Source organism: Microcaecilia unicolor, chromosome 3, assembly GCF_901765095.1.
Source record: "Microcaecilia unicolor chromosome 3, aMicUni1.1, whole genome shotgun sequence".
Taxonomy (NCBI): Eukaryota; Metazoa; Chordata; class Amphibia; order Gymnophiona; family Siphonopidae; genus Microcaecilia; species Microcaecilia unicolor.
The window spans coordinates 54,359,232-54,376,578 of NC_044033.1; the positions used below are offsets into that span (position 1 = coordinate 54,359,232).

Consider the following 17,347-nt stretch of genomic DNA (forward strand, 5'->3'; position numbering starts at 1 on the left):
ACACAAGATTAAGAGACCTCTTGCAAAGGCAACATAGGAAAGCTCCCTGGGTCTTTATAAAGGAGTAGGCTGATGATGTCACAAGTAGGAAATGAAGCAGGGAGACCAAAGTGAGGCTTGTCTTCAGGGACACCAAAGCGAGGCTTGGCTAACAGGAAGAACAACAGGAAATGAAGCAGAAATATAAGTTGCTTACCTGTAACGGTAGTTCTCCTTGGACAGATCATCTTGCAGCCACACAATTGAACTAAAACAGGAAGAACAACAACAGGAAATGAAGCAGAAGTGGGGAGACCAAAGTGAGACTTGGCTTACAGGAAGAACAACATTAGGAAAAAAGGCAGACTGGAAAGATCACAGAGCTAGATACAGAGAAACAGTAGGTCTGAACATAAGGGCACGCCCATAACCGTGACAATTATTCTGTCTCATAATTTCAGATGTAAGCCACATTGAACCCGAGTTTGCTTGGGATAATGTGGGATATAAATGTTTTTTAAAAAATAAAAAATTCTTTATACTCCACCTTTTAAAATACTGCCCATTCAGCTGGATGGTGCTGGCACTAGGAAAACAAGTTTGGTCCAGTGAAGACTAATTCAAAATAACCTGTTCCTTACCTGGGCTCTAGTATTACTATATTGAAAATGTGACCATACCATGCCTCTGTGGTTATGTTCCACAAATAAGTTGGATGAAGTCACTGTGGCTCATTTTCAAAGCACTTAAAAGTTCCATAGGTTACATAAGTATTGCCATACTGGGAAAGACCAAATGTCCATCAAGCCCAGCATCCTGTTTCCAACAGTGGCCAATCCAGATCACAAATACCTGTCAAGATCCCCAAAAGTACAAAACATTTTATACTGCTTATCCCAGAAATAGTGGATTTTCCCCAACTCCATTTAATAACGGTCTATGGATTTTTCCTTTAGGAAGCCATCCAAACCTTTTTTAAACTCCACTAAGCTAACCGCCTTTACCACATTCTCTGGCAACGAATTCCAGAGTTTAATTACACGTTGAGTGAAGAAAAATTTTCTCAGATTCGTTTTATATTTACTACATTGTAGCTTCATTGCATGCCCCCTAGTCCTAGTATTTTTGGAAAGCATGAACAGACGCACTAACCACCTCCCACCCTGAAAAAAACAACTTCAAAAACTTTTGTCTTTTTTTTTTTTTTTTTTTTTTGAGTATGTCCTTCGCTATGCCTTCGTCAGCAGTTGAGGACGTCCTTCCCTGCGATGGCAGTTGAGGGCGTCCAAAATGTGGATGTTTCTGTGAGAAAGACATCCATGCCTTTGCTATGCCTCTGACACCCTTTTTATTTATTTATTTGGATTTTGGATCACAAGTAGCAGCAGTGGGATTTGAACCGGCCACCTCTGGATTGCAAGACCAGTGCTCTAACCATTAGGCCACTCTGCCATGCCTCCACTCCACTCCCTTGAAATGTGGCCATCCCTGTGGGGGGGGGGGGCAGTATGCAGGTCCCTGGGGGGGGACGTATGTGTGTGTCAGCGGAGGCATAACAAAGGCGTGGACGTCCTTCTTTCAAACATTTTGGACGTCCTCAACTGCCCCCCACAGGGACAGCCATATTTCAAGGGAGTGGAGTAGAGTGGCCTAGTGGTTAGAGCACTGGTCTTGCAATCTAGAGGTGGTCGGTTCAAATTCCACTGCTGCTACTTGTGATCCAAAATCCAAATAAATAAAGAGAGTGTCGGACGCATAGCAAAGGCATGGACGTCCTTCTCACAGAAACATCCACATTTTGGACGTCCTCAACTGCCGTCGCTTCCCCTCCTTAGGAAGGAAATCGTGTGCAAATGAGCTAACAGCGAGCAGCTCATTTGCATGCAATATCCTTCATGCATGCCCGTTCCTTTCCGGATCGGGAAGGGCTTTTTCCATTCAGTTAGTGGGACCAGTGCACTACGAATGCTGGCTCCTCCCAAAACCAAATGGCTTGGATTTGGTCATTTCTGAGAATGGGCATCCTCGGTTTCCATTATCGCCAAAAACCGGGGACAACCATCTCTAAGGTCGACCTAAATTTCATGATTTGGGCGTTCCCGACCGTATTATCGAAACGAAAGATGGTCGTCCATCTTGTTTTGATAATACAGGTTGCCCCGCCCCTTTACAGGGCCGTCCTTAGAGATGGGGGCGTCCCCGTTCAATTATCCCCCTCTGTGTGAACTCTGGGCTTACCCATACTAGTGCATGATCTGGCCAGGTATTGGAATCTGAGCATCATATTGATTTTCTATAAGAATCATAGGGGGAAGAATAAAATATATACTCCTCTCTCCCCCCCTCCAGTTCTTAACCCCCCATGTATCTGTCATATAAGCTCCTGGATAAACTGCCTCAGGGAATACCTGTCTCTTCACCCCTCCTCTCCCCCTCCAATGATCACCTTTGAGGTGTATATATACAGTACCTGAATAAAGTAACAGGTTTGTCTTCCCTATAACTAAGGGGTTACCTTTCTAAAATGTAATATCCTACCCTTTAAATTATCAATACAAATCACCCTGAAGTGAGCTGGGAACACACAGACAGAAAAGGTTAATGTGTTTTCTTATCAATTCAAGATTCATTGCTTTTTAATAATATATTATGAAAATTCCAATTTACTATATCAGTAAAGACAAAATTTGTCCTTTTTTTTCAAATGATTTTTTTTGTTTCCAGGTTATATTAGTGCTGCCTAATAGTTTTCTATATTATTTATCTGAAGAGATGCTGAAGCCTTCCCTTCCTTGGAGATGGTGACAGAAAAGTTTCATCTACACCTTAGAGGGCTTTTTTTTTTTACTGTCATATGCAGAGTTCATGGCAAAAATTATTTTCAAGTAGAAAACCTGATTGTCATTACTATTATGTATGTGCCTGAATTGCAAGTTTTGATGATAATTTGTTATATTTTTTTCTTTTATATGCAGTCCAATTCAAGAGCAAAGTCCAGAGAAAGAAAAGTTATCAGAAACACCATTTCCTACTTCTCCATCTGTCTTTCATCAACAGCATGGTACTCATAGTATGAATCATGAAGCTGAACAGATTGAACGTCGTATGGCTAGATGTAAACTCTCTGATACAAAAAATGAGGTTCTCTTCACCACTCTTGAAGAACCTTTGGATGATATCCATCATCAGTCGAATGCATGTGTGGAATACAAACCAGACCAGCTTGTCGATGCCACAGGTAATATGTGAATGCAAAATCTTTATAACTCACTCAATCCCTGCAAGTGAGAAACAGCACTAATTTAAAAGAAATTATCTGATGCAACATGGGAGACCAGTCCAGACTGCTGGGTTATGTCCCCCTGCCAGCAGATGAAACCAGAAAATAAAAACAGATTAGAGCTGATTTCATTCCCCTTAGAGGGGGTTGGTGCTGCCTACAGCTCCTCTGTATTTCTCTGACTCCTGCAGATGGTGCAGATATATGGCCTGATGCAGCAATTAGAAGTAGGCCACTCCCTGGAAGCTGGTAGGCCCAGATTTCTGAAAAAGCATAGACTGAGTCGGGGGGGGGGGGGGGGGGAATGTTGTGGACAACAGTCCTTTTGGGGGGACTGCTTTCCCTCTCCCTTGGGAACTGACTAGAGGGCTAAGATTGGTGGCAGATTTGGTGGTGGTGAGTCCCCTTTCTCTCTCTCTCTCTCCCCCCACCCCAACTCCGATCTTTGTGGGAGTTTGTGGCTGTGGTGCCTGCTGTCCTTTTTCCCTACTTTTTTTGGAGGGAGCCGACAGTAAGTTTTCCAAGTGCCGGCCCTTTAAAGTTTCTGGTAAAGGATGAAGTTTTTAAAAAAAAGCCTTCAGTTCAGCTTCTCAGACTGCCTCCTGGTCTGCTATGCTGTTGTCATTCATGTGATCTGAAGTAATTACACCACCCTTTCCTTCCTCATGTTTCCAGTATGTCTGGGGGTAAAAGGGAGGTGACAAGCTACAGGTATACTGGATTTGATGTACTGCCTTTCTGTGGTACAACCAAAGCAATTTACATTTTCTCTGTCCCTAGTGAGCTCACAATCTGTTTTTGTATCTGGGACAGAGGACGGTTAAGTGACTTACCCAGAGTCACAAGGAGATACACTGGGATTCGAACCCAGTTCCCCAGGTTCTTAGTTCACTGCACTGACCATGAGGTAACTCCTACAGTTCACACGTCAGCCAGTACATTTGGCTTGGCCTGGGAGCAGATAGGCAAGCAGGTACTAGTTAGGTGAATGCAATTTATTCTCCCTTCACCTGCTTCTAGTATGTGTGGAAGTAAAGGGAGATGACACACCAGGTAAGTCGTAGCAGTTCACCATGTCATGGTTGGTCCAGATTCAGAGGCCATGAACCATAGTGTTCAGGCAGCTCCCCTTCTTTCCTCAGTAAGGTAAGCCTGGATAAAAAGTTTACCTGAGGTGGACCCTTGTTGCCAACTGCTGTTTTTTGGTTATGCTCTTTCATTGAATGGTTGGACACTTTTAACCATAAGCTTTGGGAGCAATGTTAGGCTAGTCATGAGCCACAGGGTTTTGAGCTCAAAAGAGGGCTTTGTATCTACCTGTTCTTGTGGTCTCCATGTAGAATGGCAGATCTTTTCTGAGGTAACTCCCCCCACCCCCAATGGATCTATTAGGAGATTTACTCCTTGGGTTACCACCAGATATTTCCAAATTTGGTATCCTGGATTCCTCAATGACAGCTTCAGGCACACTCCCTTTGGGCTAACTATGGCCCCAGTTATCTGTTGGTGAAAGCGTAGTAAATTCAGATATCTGGCTATTTAGGACCAAATTAGCCCAGGGTTTTGCAGGAAAAGAATGCTTATGCTCATTATCCTGAAAATCAGTTTTATCCTTCCTTGTTTCTGGGATGTAGAGAGCCCTCTGGTCTCCTAAGAAAAACATGGTCTTTTGTGGACTTTGGACATCAGGGGTTCGAGATCTCACTGCCAGAGCCCAGATCTCACCATTATTATCAGAGGAATTTTCCTACCCAACCACTTTTGGGACTCTGAAGTATAAAGAGTTGAAGAAGTAGCTATGTGTCTATTATAGGTCAAGTGGAGCACTTCTGTGAGTGGACTTCATGTTGACTCAGAGACTACAAGACAAGGAAGTTCTTCAGCCTAAGAAAGAAAAGAAAGGGTGGGGGAGTGGCAGAAGTCTAGTTATCCTGGTAGAACTAGGTCTGACATCCAGACTTCTGTGCATGTTCCTTCTGGGAGCCTGGGTATGTCCGAATCAGAAGCTTGAATTGAATGCGGTATCTGATCGGAAGCCAATGAAGTGACTTGAGGAGAGGGGTGATATGAGTGTATCGGTTCAGGCGGAAGATAAGACGTGCAGCAGAGTTCTGAACGGACTGAAGGGGGGATAGGTGGCTAAGTGGGAGACCAGTGAGGAGTAGGTTGCAGTAGTCAAGGCGAGAGGTAATGAGAGAGTGGATGAGAGTTCGGGTGGTGTGCTCAGAGAGGAAAGGGCGGATTTTGCTAATGTTAGAGGAAGAAGCGACAGGTCTTGGCTATCTGCTGGATATGCGCAGAGAAGGAGGGAGGAGTCGAAGATGACACCGAGGTTGCGGGCAGATAAGACGGGGACGATGAGGGTGTTATCAACCGAAATAGAGAGTGGAGGTAGAGGGGAAGTGGGTTTGGGTGGGAAGACAAGAAGTTTCGGTCTTGGCCATGGTTCAGTTTCAGGGTGGCGGTTGGACATCCAGGCAGCAATGTCGGATAAGCAGGCCGATACTTGGCCTGGGTTTCTGCAGTGATGTCAGGTGTGGAGAGATAAAGCTGGGTGTCGTCAGCATAGAGATGATACTAGAAGCCATGAGACGAGATCAGGGAGCCCAGGGAATAGGTATAGATAGAGAAAAGAAGGGGTCCAAGGACAGAACCCTGAGGGACTCCAACAGAGAGCGGGATAGGGGTGGAGGAAGAACCATGAGAGTGTACTCTGAAGGTACGATGGGAGAGATAAGAGGAGAACCAGGAGAGGACAGAGCCCTGGAACCCAAAAGAGGACAGTGTGTCAAGAAGTAAGTTCTGATTGACAGTGTCAAAGGCGGCAGATAGGTCGAGGAGAATGAGAATGGAGTAATGACCTTTCGATTTGGCGAGGAACAGGTCATTACAGACTTGTGGATAATGCTGTTTCTGTCGAGTGAAAGTGGGCGAAAGCCAGATTGAAGCGGATCGAGGATGGTATGAGAGGCGAGAGAAATCAATGCAACGGCTGTGAACGGCGCGTTCAAATATTTGGAGAGAAAGGGTAGGTAGGGAGATGGGGCGGTAGTTGGAGGGACAAGTAGGGTCAAGTGAAGGTTTTTTTGAGGAGCGGTGTGACAACAGCAGCTTGAAGGTGTCAGGGACAGTTGCGGTGGAGAGAGGTTGAGGATATGACAGATGGGAGGGGTGATAGTGGGAGAGATGGTGGTAAATAAGTTGGTGGGGATGGGGTCTGAGGAACAGGTGGTGCATTTCGAGGAGGAGAGAAGATGGGCGGTTTCCTCTTCGGTGATATCAGGAAAGAGGAGAAGGAGGCCTGGGTTGGTTGGTTGAGGGAGTGGGAGATAGGATGAAGGGGAGGAGAAGGTTTAGCGGTGAATTCGAGGTTGATCTTCTGGACCTTGTCGCGGAAGTAGTCAGCCAGTGATTGAGGAGAGAGTGAAGGGGGGTGGGAGCTGAGGGCACTTTGAGGAGGGAGTTGAGGGTGGCGAAGAGACGACGAGGGTTAGAGCTGAGGGAATTAGTCAAATGAGTGTAGTAGTCCTGTTTGGCGAGGAATAGGGAGGACTGGAAGGAGGATAGCATGAATAGCCTTCCAAGTTCTCTTCCAGGGTTGCCTTTCCATTTCTTCTCTTCTCCTGTTTTCCGTTCTTGTCTGCATCTGTGACACTGGTTTTTATTTTTTGAGGTGGTTGCTTTTCCATTTTTCTCTCCCTCTTTTTTTTTTTTTTTTCTCCCTCTCTATCAACTCATCTAGATTTTATATCTAATTCTTCCTTTCTCTCACCCCTGCAGTTACTAGCAAAACTGTTACTTCTGTCTACTAGCCTTTTCCACCTCTCTCATCCCTTAGGACTCCTGTTGTGCTTCCCTCCCTTTTGTCCTCTCCTGTACTTCCTCTTCCACCCCCACTTCTTAGTCCTTTTCCATCTTCAGTACTCATTTACCCCTTTTTTTTTTTTTTTTTTTTTTTTGCTGTCCAAAGGTATCCAGATAGTGGACTGAATATTGCCGCTATCCAGATTACTTTTGAGATCACCCATGTTCTGTCCTGAGGCAGTCTGTAAGTACTATAATTCAGTGGCACATTATAGATCGTGTCTCTGAATATCCAAGTTGTGGCACTTGTCCAGATAGCAAGTGCTGCTATTCAGATAATTGCTTTTTGAATATTGGCCGCAAATGTTCCTCTTGTGCCTGATTTATAGGTGTGAGGTGCTTTAATGTGTCCTTCCCTGTTCCTTCTGTCCTGTATGGAATATGTTTTTTGTATCCTTAATCTCATCTCATGACCCCCTAAGTGTGTAGCTCCTGAAACATTTTGTTAGATTCAAGCCCCTTAATTATCTTTTCAAAGGCATAGCTTCCAGGGATGCTGGCCAGTCCTTCCTCAAGAGTATGAAAGTATCACTTCTATATTAATCAATTTTTAGTAAATTCATGTGTGTCCAAAGACGTTTTATACCTCCGCATCTCCTAGAGATAATGGTGGACTTGTTGAACACACATCTTTATAAATGAAATACTTGATAAAACTGCATTCTGAACTCTAGTTCTGACTTCTGAAATACATGATTGATTTACATTTGACATTTACATAAAATGAGGGTTTATTTTGTTTCAAGATGTAATTGGTCGACAACCCCTGGGATGAAGATTTAATTCATAGTTTGCTAACAGGATTAGCCAAACCATTGAACTGTCTCTCCAATTACTATGAATATGATTCAAATCTGCCAACTGTCCGATCCAAGGCTGAGCTCAAAACTAGGTAAGAATTAACATTCTGTCTTAGAAAAATGCAGATAAGCTTACTGTCCATCACCTATATTTAAGGGAAGATGTTTGCTCCATATTTCTGAATAATATATCTATATAATTTTATCTACCTGTATGTATATTGGATTAATTATATATAAAAATGTGTGTGTTTGTGTGTAGTTCTATTTAAAAAGTTTCTTTTCACATTGATTCCTGTTCAAATAAAGGTTATAATTTCTTCATATACTCTGAACTGAAAAAGAGAAACATGACTGACCGTTATGAGAGTTTTCAGAAAGCCTTAAAAACCTGACTGTTTCCTTGAGAGGGTGGTTGAGGAAGAGTTTGATTATGAGGAACTAAAGAATTTGTAATAGTTTTTAGGATTTAATTTTTGGGGGGGGAGGGAGAGGGGGGGTAATAATTGTATGTTATGTTATATTAGATGTGTGGAGGAGGGAGGTTTAATGCAAGGAGGTTTTGCTTCGATTAATGATCAATATACTCTGCTAGAAATCCAAATATTTGTGGATAGGGATGGAATTGATTGCAAAAAGCAGAGGATACTCTGCGAGAGACAAATATGCATACCTGTTGAATAATTTAATATTCAGTAGTAGGTGCAAAGGAATTTCATATGATACAAACTAGGCCAGTGGATATTTTGGATTTGGATTTTAGATTTTAATTACTCGCCTTTCAAATCCAAATTCAAGGTGAGTTACAAGTGGGTACTTCCCTGTCCAAGTGGACTTCGAATAAGTTGAACCTGAGGCAGTGGAAGAGCATTAGTGGGAGAAGTAGGGTTTGAAACCCTGGCCTTCCTGGTTCTCCTCCTGCTTCTCTAACCTATTAAACATTGAATGTCATTGAGATTTTATATTGCTGGTAATAGCACATAAATGCCATGCTGCTGCTGTTGTGTTTTGTTTTTGTTTTTTTTTACTTCAAGACAGGTAAGTAATCTGAGCTATGACATTGGTTGCCTACATTTTAAAGTTCCTTGTAAGGAGATGGTGTGAAGTTTGAAGTGACCGAACCAGGGAACATAAAGGTTACAACTATGAAAACTGTTAGTTGTATCCCACTTCAGTTCTGATAAGGAATTTTATGCAAATGATCTACTTGTATTGTTTAAGTTGCATTTTTGCTTAATCTAATTTTTCACATTTTTTCCCTCTCCGTTCCTCATTGTATGTTGCCTTCTCCCCATTCCTTTTTCCATAAAGGTACCAAAAGGTTTCAGGTCCATTTCCTGCTTGGAGAAGGTGCCTTTGCTCATGTGTATCAAGCTTCTCTTTTAGATATGAATAACATTGAAAACATCCAAAAGTTTATTTTAAAGGTAAGATTAAATGAAATACTTTATCATAGATGGTGCTACTTGGCTACTGTTTGATCTCAACAACATGACACTCGCACTAAAAATTAAATGTACTTGTTTTTTGTGATCAGGCTGAAATGTATTATGTTTAAGCAGCATGTATGTTATGGTGGTGGAGGAGTGGCGTAGAGGTTAGAGTGGGGGACTTTGGTCCTGGGGAACTGGGTTCGATTCCCACTGCAGGCACAGGCAGCTCCTTGTGACTCTGGGCAAGTCACTTAACCCTCCATTGCCCCAGGTACAAATAAGTACCTGTATATAATATGTAAGCCGCATTGAACCTGCTATGAGTGGGAAAGCGCGGGGTACAAATGTAAGAAAATAAAATAAATAAAATGTACTACTACACACAAGTAGGTTACATCACTGCACAGCAATAGAACAAAACAGCTCCCCCAGAGTGGTCCTTCCCATGCACAGTGCTCTCTTCACTCCCCTCTGTTTTGTTTATTCCACTCTGCTGAACAGATTCAAGAACAAAACTACTCTGTTTTTGAAGACTTTCCTCTTTAAGTCTTACAATATTGTGTTTAGTCAAAAATGAAAATGGAAGACAAACAAAAAGATAAATATTTTAATTTTTCAACCTGTTGAATCATGGCGCAGTCCACAGTGTAGTGGAAGAATCCAGAACTCTGAACACCCATTCTAGGTATCTCATCAGTTTGGGCTTGGACCATAACCAAGCTGAGTACAAACACTTCAGAAAAACTTGAAAGGATCACCTCAGTTGCTTCTGTAATCGTCAAAGGACAGAAAAGAAGGCTCCAGAATGTCTTGTGGACACAGTAGATCCTTCTTTGCTGATGTCGCCTTTGTTCTCTGAGGACAAGCACATACTGATAGTCTCACATCTGGTTAACATCTGACAGATCCCTTGCACAGGAACCGCTGTCTAGCTTGTTTATGTAAGCTTTTCAGAACAATATACCGCGCACGATCATGCACACCTTCTCACCTGCCATTGACACATATTTTTCCATGGAGTACAAGTTGCACTGTACTAGTGCTCCCTCTCAGCTCATGGCAGTTTGTTTATTTTAAAAAAATGTAACAGTTTCATCCATTCATTTGTGTAAGTCCAGTTGCTGTTGTGTAGAGCCCCCTTTGTTCGTTGGTAATCGCCTTAGGTTTTGTGAGCATTTTAGTTTCCTTTCTTATTTTGTCAGCCCCTTTTTGGCCTTGCAAGGTCCTGGACACCCACAGGCAGGTGATCAGAAGCCCCGTGCTCTCACTCTAAAAAATAACGTTGAAACAGCATGGGGCTATACCACCTCTATGATCAGAACTAATAGCATGCAAATATAAGCATGCTCAGCACAATCTTCCCGCACTAGTTGACAGGTCCAAGCTTTCAAAAGCCTAGACCTGCTGGTGGTTGGGAGGCGAGGATAGAGCTGGGCAGACTTATACGGTCTCTGCCAGAGCCAGTGGTTGGGAGGCGGGATAGTGCTGGGCAGACGTATACGGTCTGTGCCCTGAAGAGCACAGGTACGAATCAAAGTAGGGTATACACAAAAAGTAGCACATATGAGTTATCTGGTTGGGCAGACTGGATGGACCGTGCAGGTCTTTTTCTGCCGTCATCTACTATATTACTATGTTACCTGTCAAATAAGGATATGGAAGTCTGTGGGACCCCCACTCTCTCCCCGACACAAGGGCCCGGGGAGGGCTGGAGATCAGATGGATGTCTGGGCCCCCTTAACCCCCCCCAACACCCAAAAAAGAAGCCTGGTGGCCCAAATGGGCTACCACTCCAACCCCTATCTTCTTTGGTGGTCTAGCGGAGACTTCCCCCCTCCCCCCCATACCTCTCTGACAGAGGAGGGAGTAGCATACACCCTCATCAGCACCACCTTCAAAATGGTGGCGCCCTGCCCAGTGCATCCTGGGATGCGCTAGACAGGGCTTCTCCACCATATGGAGATGCACTGGGCAGGGCGCCATCATTTTGAAGGCAGTGCTGGATGAGGAGAGAGTGTGCTACTCCCTCCTCCGTCAGATAGTGTACGGGAGGGAGGGGGGAGGGCTCCATAGACTACCAGGGAAGATGGGGGTTGGATGTCAGCCCACTTGGGCCACCAGGGCTTCTTTTTTGGGGGTTAGGGGGACCAGAGATCCACTGGACCTCCTGCCCTGTGTCACCTGGGGGAGGGAGTGCAAAGGCTTAGGGTGCCATAGCCACCAGGGCCTTAATTGTTTTAGGGGGGGGGTAGGGTGGCCTGCACAGCATGCAAATGCTCCCCATTCTTCCCCAATGCTCCTCAAACCCTAATGCCAGCTCTGAGCTGACGTAGGGTTTGTTGCAGGAGCAGCGTCAATGTTTGGTGCGCTGCCCACTGATCATTGGGGAGGAATAGGTAATGCCATGTTTGGCATGCATTTGCATGCTCATTGTGTTCAGAACTGGCAAGCGCATTGTTACGTGCGCTCGTTAGCTCTGATCATCAGGTGGGAGCAAATGCAGGCGCTAGTACAGCGCTATTGACCTCTAGGCGCCCGCAATTTGCTTCTGATCATTGGGTCACTAGTCATGCAATTTTAAACATTGTGTTTGATTTCACTGTGGCTATTTTTCCAAACATATCCCAAAAAAAAGTCCCCAGTACCTTTAAGAAATGTTCCAGCTGTAACAGGACTGTATCTATAACAGATACTCATAATGGTGCCTGCAATGCCTGGAACCCTGTCACGATTCATCTCAATGTATTTAGTGTTTGCAGATGTCAAAAGGAATCCATGGTTGAGAGAAGTAACGTGAACATATTTATGGTGCTGATAAGTCCAGTCCATCGACATCAGAAACACTGGTCTCTGTGGTTCCCAGAGCTGCATCTACATCAAGAGAGTCTCAATCACCCTCAACTTCAAGTGTCGATAGAGGTCATTAGGACTGGCCATCCTCTGATCCCCTTGGGAGGGGAAGGATAAGTTCTCGTCCTTTTCAACACCAAGAGAATAGATACCGAATGTCAGGTGGAGACCAGGGTACACCAGCACTGAGCTCGTTTGAAGTGTGGTGCTGAGAGCACTACCGATGCCCTTGAAGTACCTCTGACACGAGGACCACTTTGATACTGGCATGGTTGGCACCAATTCCAATCTCCTGTCCATCAGGGGAGGAAGCTTCCCTGCCGCATTGGAGGTCCCCAGTGCCTTGGTGCCCACAACCCAGGTCTGACCAGTTAGTCAGTTACTTGAGGCAAGCAGAGACTTGGACGTCTCCTGGAGAGTACTTCTATGAGTCGGATTCAGAGCACTTCTGAAGATCTAAAGAAGTCTTGGGGGAGGGGCCCACTAGTCTCTTCAGATCCCCTGCAAAACGAAAGGTGCAAACCTCCCCAGAGGAGCTCTTTTATTGAATTTATCAAAGGAGATGGCCTAGGCCATCTAAGTTTCTTTAGAGATGGAGGAAGAACCCAAGCCATCTCCTTTATAAATACCTGGAGTAACCTAAATTTCTCCGAGGACAAGCAAGCTGCTTGTTTTCACGACTGGGTTGACGTCCACGGCAGCCCCCACCAACCGGAACAAAAACTTTGCGGGCGGTCCCGCACGCAGGGCACGCCCACGCGCATGCGCTGCCGTCTTCGCAGCCCGTGTGCGACCGTTTCCCGCTCAGTCTTTTCTTTTCCCGCGCTGGAGAGAGCCGTGTTCGTCTCTCTCTCTGTCAGCCCCGGAAACGGATCGCGCCTTAGACGCGAGTTTTTCTTCTTCTTCTTCTTCGTTTGTTTTTCTTTTCAAAAAAAAAGGAGAAAAACTTTGTTTACTCCCCTCGTACGTTAGCGGGGGGCACCTCGTTGTGGCCTTGTGGCTGCGCGGTCAATTTCTTTTTGGGTGTGCTTTTTACTGACACCATCGACGACTTCGACTTCGCCGACGCGATTTTTCCGTCGATGTCCTTGACGGTCCCGAGTGGATTTGAGAAGTGTGATCGGTGCGGCCGGGCATATCTCGCAGACCGACACTCACGCTTGGTGCCTCCAGTGCCTCGGGCCGGAGCACGATACCAAGACGTGCACCTTGTGTCTCGGTTTACGGAAACGGACACAGGTGGCGAGGCAAGTTCTGCGGGACCGTCTTTTTGGAACTTGCGCCGACCCCTTGACGTCGACTTCGACGGCATCGGAGTCGACGGCCGGATCTTCGGTACCGGTACCGATGTCCACGAATCGGCACCGACGGCACCAACCCCAGGAGCACAGGTTCCGTTGGCCCGCCGGTCTTCCGGAGATGGCAGGGGTGAGTGGCCGCGCGGGCAATTCGGCCCCGGTCACTCCCTCTACCCAGGGCCATCGGGACCGAACCCTGTCGGACCCGATCCCTCGATGGTCGAGGGGGGATCTACCTCCTCCTCTTCGGTACCGCCGATGACGGGCACCGGAAGAAAGCTAAAAAGCACCGTCATCGGTCGCCCACGGCGCATGTGGCTACCAACTCCGGCTCAGTGATGACTCGACGCCGAGGAAGCGGCAGCGCCGGGAGGAGCCGTTCCCCCTCGGTAGTAGAGGTATCGCTACGTCAGGGCACCGGGCACTTCGGTGCCGTCTCCTGGACCCGAGCAGATTCTGGCCCCGGCAACCTCCACCGGCCCCCTCGCCTTTCCCGACAGCGTGCCTTGACGAGTGCCTCCGAGCCATCCTTCCGGGGATCCTGGAAGGGCTGATGCGCCCAGACTGTGCCGGCGCGGGGTGCTTGCGCCCCCAGCGCCGTTCATGGAGGCGCCGGCAGGCTCTAGCCCGGTGCCGAGGCCTTCGACGTCTCGACCGCCACGCAGGTGGATTCCCCATCGATGGAGGGAGCTTCATCCCTGCCGGCGCGGGAGTCCACACCGCTCGACGACGCCACCCGAGGACTCGGTGCCTCGAAGTCGAGCCGGGCCCAGTTGAGGTCTGAGCTACAGGAGCTCTGTCCGACACCGAGGAAGAGGCCTCGTGGGGGGAGGAGGAGGACCCCAGATATTTTCTCCTCAGAGGAGTCTGTGGGCCTTCCCTCCGACCCACTCCTTCACCGGAGAGGAAGCTCTCGCCCCCTGAGAGCCTCTCCTTTGCCTCCTTTGGCAGGGATATGTCTAGCTGCATTCCCTTTCCCGTGGTCTCTGTGGATGAGCCGAGGGCCGAGATGCTCGAGGGTCCTCCACTATCCATCACCACCTAGAGAATCCTCCACGGTACCGTTGCACAATGTCCTCAAAGAGAGACTGCTTCGGAACTGGTTGAGACCTTTATCTAATCCCACCATCCCCAAGAAAGCGGAGTCCCAATACAGGATCCACTCAGACCCAGAGTTAATTGCGGGCCCCAATTGCCTCATGACTCGGCGTCGTGGACTCTGCTCTCAAGAGGGCACGGAGTTCGAGGGATACCGCTTCGGCGCCCCCGGGGCGGGAGTCTCGCACTCTGGACTTGTTTGAGAGGAAGGCCTACCAATCTTCAATGCTCGTGACCTGCATCCAATCCTACCAGCTCTACACGAGCATACACATGCGGAATAATGTGAAGCAACTGGCGGACCTGGTCGACAAGCTCCCCCCGGAGCAGTCCAGGCTTTTCAGGAGGTGGGTCGGGCAGCTGAAGGCGTGCAAGAAGTTCCTGTCCAGGGGTATTTATGACACCTGTGATGTGGCATCTCGAGCTGCGGCCCAAGGTATAGTGATGCGCAGACTCTCATGGCTGCGTGCCTCTGACCTGGACAACTGCACCCAGCAGCGGCTGGCTGATGTCCCTTGCTGGGGGGATAATATTTTCGGCGACAAGGTAGAGCAGTTGGTGGACCAACTACATCAGCGGGGAGGAGACCGCCCTCGACAAGCTCTCCACTGGGCGCCTTCAGCATCCACCTCTGCAGGTGGACGTTTTTCCTGGTCCAGCAGGCTGCGCCCTACGCCTACAACAAGCGTAGGTACACCCAGCCGGCCCGAAGTGCCTCATCAGGCACAGGGACAGTCCCAGCGCGCTCGTTCCCGTCAACAGCGTGCGCCTAAGAAGCCCCTGCGCCTCCACAGCAAAGCCGGGGACGGTTTTTGACTGGATCCATGGGAACATAGCCGCCATCAAAGTGTCCATACCGGACGATCTGCCAGTCGGGGGGAGGTTGAAAGTTTTTCACCAAAGGTGGCCTCTAATAACCTCCGACCAGTGGGTTTCTCCAAATAGTGCGGTGCGGATTACGCCCTGAATTTGGCCTCCACTCCACCAAATTGTCCTCCGGGAGCCCAATCCTTCAGCTCCCATCACAAGCAGGTACTTGCAGAGGAACTCTCCGCCCTTCTCAGCGCCAATGCGGTCGAGCCCGTGTCACCCGGGCAGAAGGGCAGGGATTCTATTCCAGGTACTTCCTTGTGGAAAAGAAAACAGGGGAATGCGCCCCATCCTAGACCTGAGAGGCCTGAACAAATACCTGGTCAAGAGAAGTTCGGGATGCTTTCCTTGGGCACCCTTCTACCAATGATTCAGAAAGACGATTGGCTATGTTCCCTGGATTTAAAGGACGCATACACTCACATCCCGATACTGCCAGCTCACAGACAGTATCTCAGATTCCGTTTGGGAACGCGGCACTTTCAGTACTGTATGCTGCCCTTTGGGCTCGCCTCTGCGCCACGAGTGTCACAAAGTGCCTCGTGGTGGTGGCGGTGTACTTGCGCAAGCTGGGAGTGCACGTGTTCCGTACTCGACGATTGGCTGGTCAAGAACACCTCAGAGGCAGGAGCCCTTCGGTCCATGCAGTGCACTATCCACCTTCTGGAGCTGTGCTGGGGTTTTGTGCTAAATTACCCGAAGGTCCCATCTCAGCCGGTCCAGTCTCTGGAATTCATAGGAGCGCTGCTGAATTCTCAGACGGCTCAGGCCTTTCTTCCAGAAGCAAGGGCGCAGAACCTTCTGTCCCTTGCTTCCCAGACCAAAGCGTCTCAGCAGGTCACGGCTCGGCACATGTTGAGACTTCTGGGTCACATGGCCTCCACAGTTCATGTGACTCCCATGGCTCGCCTTCACATGAGACCTGCTTAGTGGACCCTAGCTTCCCAGTGGTGTCAAGCCACCGGGAATCTAGAAGATGTCATCCGCCTCTCCATCAGTTGCCGCAATTCACTGCACTGGTGGACCATTCGGACCAATTTGACCCTGGGACGTCCATTCCAAATTGTGCAGCCCACGAAGTGCTGACGACGGATGCATCTCGCCTGGGGTGGGGAGGCTTCATGTCGATGGGCTTCACACCCAGGGACTGTGGTCTCTCCAGGAACAGGATCTTCAGATCAACCTCCTGGAGCTCCGAGCGGTCTGGAACGCACTAAAGTGCCTTCAGAGATCGGCTGTCCTGTCAAATCATCCAAATTCGGACAGAAAATCAGGTTGCAATGTAATTACATTCAACAAGCAGGGGGCACCGGGATCTCGCCCCCTGTGTCAGGAAGCCGTCGGGAGTGGCGTTGGGCCTGCCAGTTCTTCTTCAAGCCACATACCTGGCAGGTGTAAACAACAGTCTGGCAGACAGACTGAGCAGAGTCATGCAACCGCACGATGTGGTCGCTTCATTCCAGAGGTGGTACACAAGATCTTCTGAGAGTGGGGCACTCCCTCGGTGGACCTTTTCGCCTCTCAGAACCAACCACAAGCTGCCTCTGTTCTGTTCCAGACCACAGGCACTCGGCAGACTAGCTTCGGATGCCTTTCTCCTCCATTGGGGGACCGGCCTCCTGTATGCTTATCCTCCCATACCTTTGGTGGAGAAGACCTTACTGAAGCTCAAGCAAGACCCACGGCACCATGAGTCTGATAGCGCCTTTTGGCCCCGTCAGATCTGGTTCCCTCTACTTCTGGAGTTGTCCTCCGAAGAACCTTGGAGATTGGAGTGTTTTCCGACTCTCATTTCGCAGAACGACGGGAGCGCTTCTGCACCCCAACCTTCAGTCTCTGGCTCTCACGGCCTGGATGTTGAGGGCGTAGACTTTG

General features: G+C 47.9%; 1 protein-coding gene across 1 annotated transcript in view; it reads left to right on the plus strand.

Annotated features, from left to right (window-relative positions):
- The window catches only part of BUB1 (BUB1 mitotic checkpoint serine/threonine kinase), a 189,241-nt gene that overhangs the window by 147,246 nt on the left and 24,648 nt on the right, over positions 1-17,347 (plus strand). The window contains 4 exon segments of the mRNA XM_030195939.1: positions 2,955-3,217; positions 6,300-6,307; positions 7,870-8,012; positions 9,233-9,350. Of these exon segments, the coding sequence (XP_030051799.1) occupies positions 2,955-3,217; positions 6,300-6,307; positions 7,870-8,012; positions 9,233-9,350 (532 nt within the window).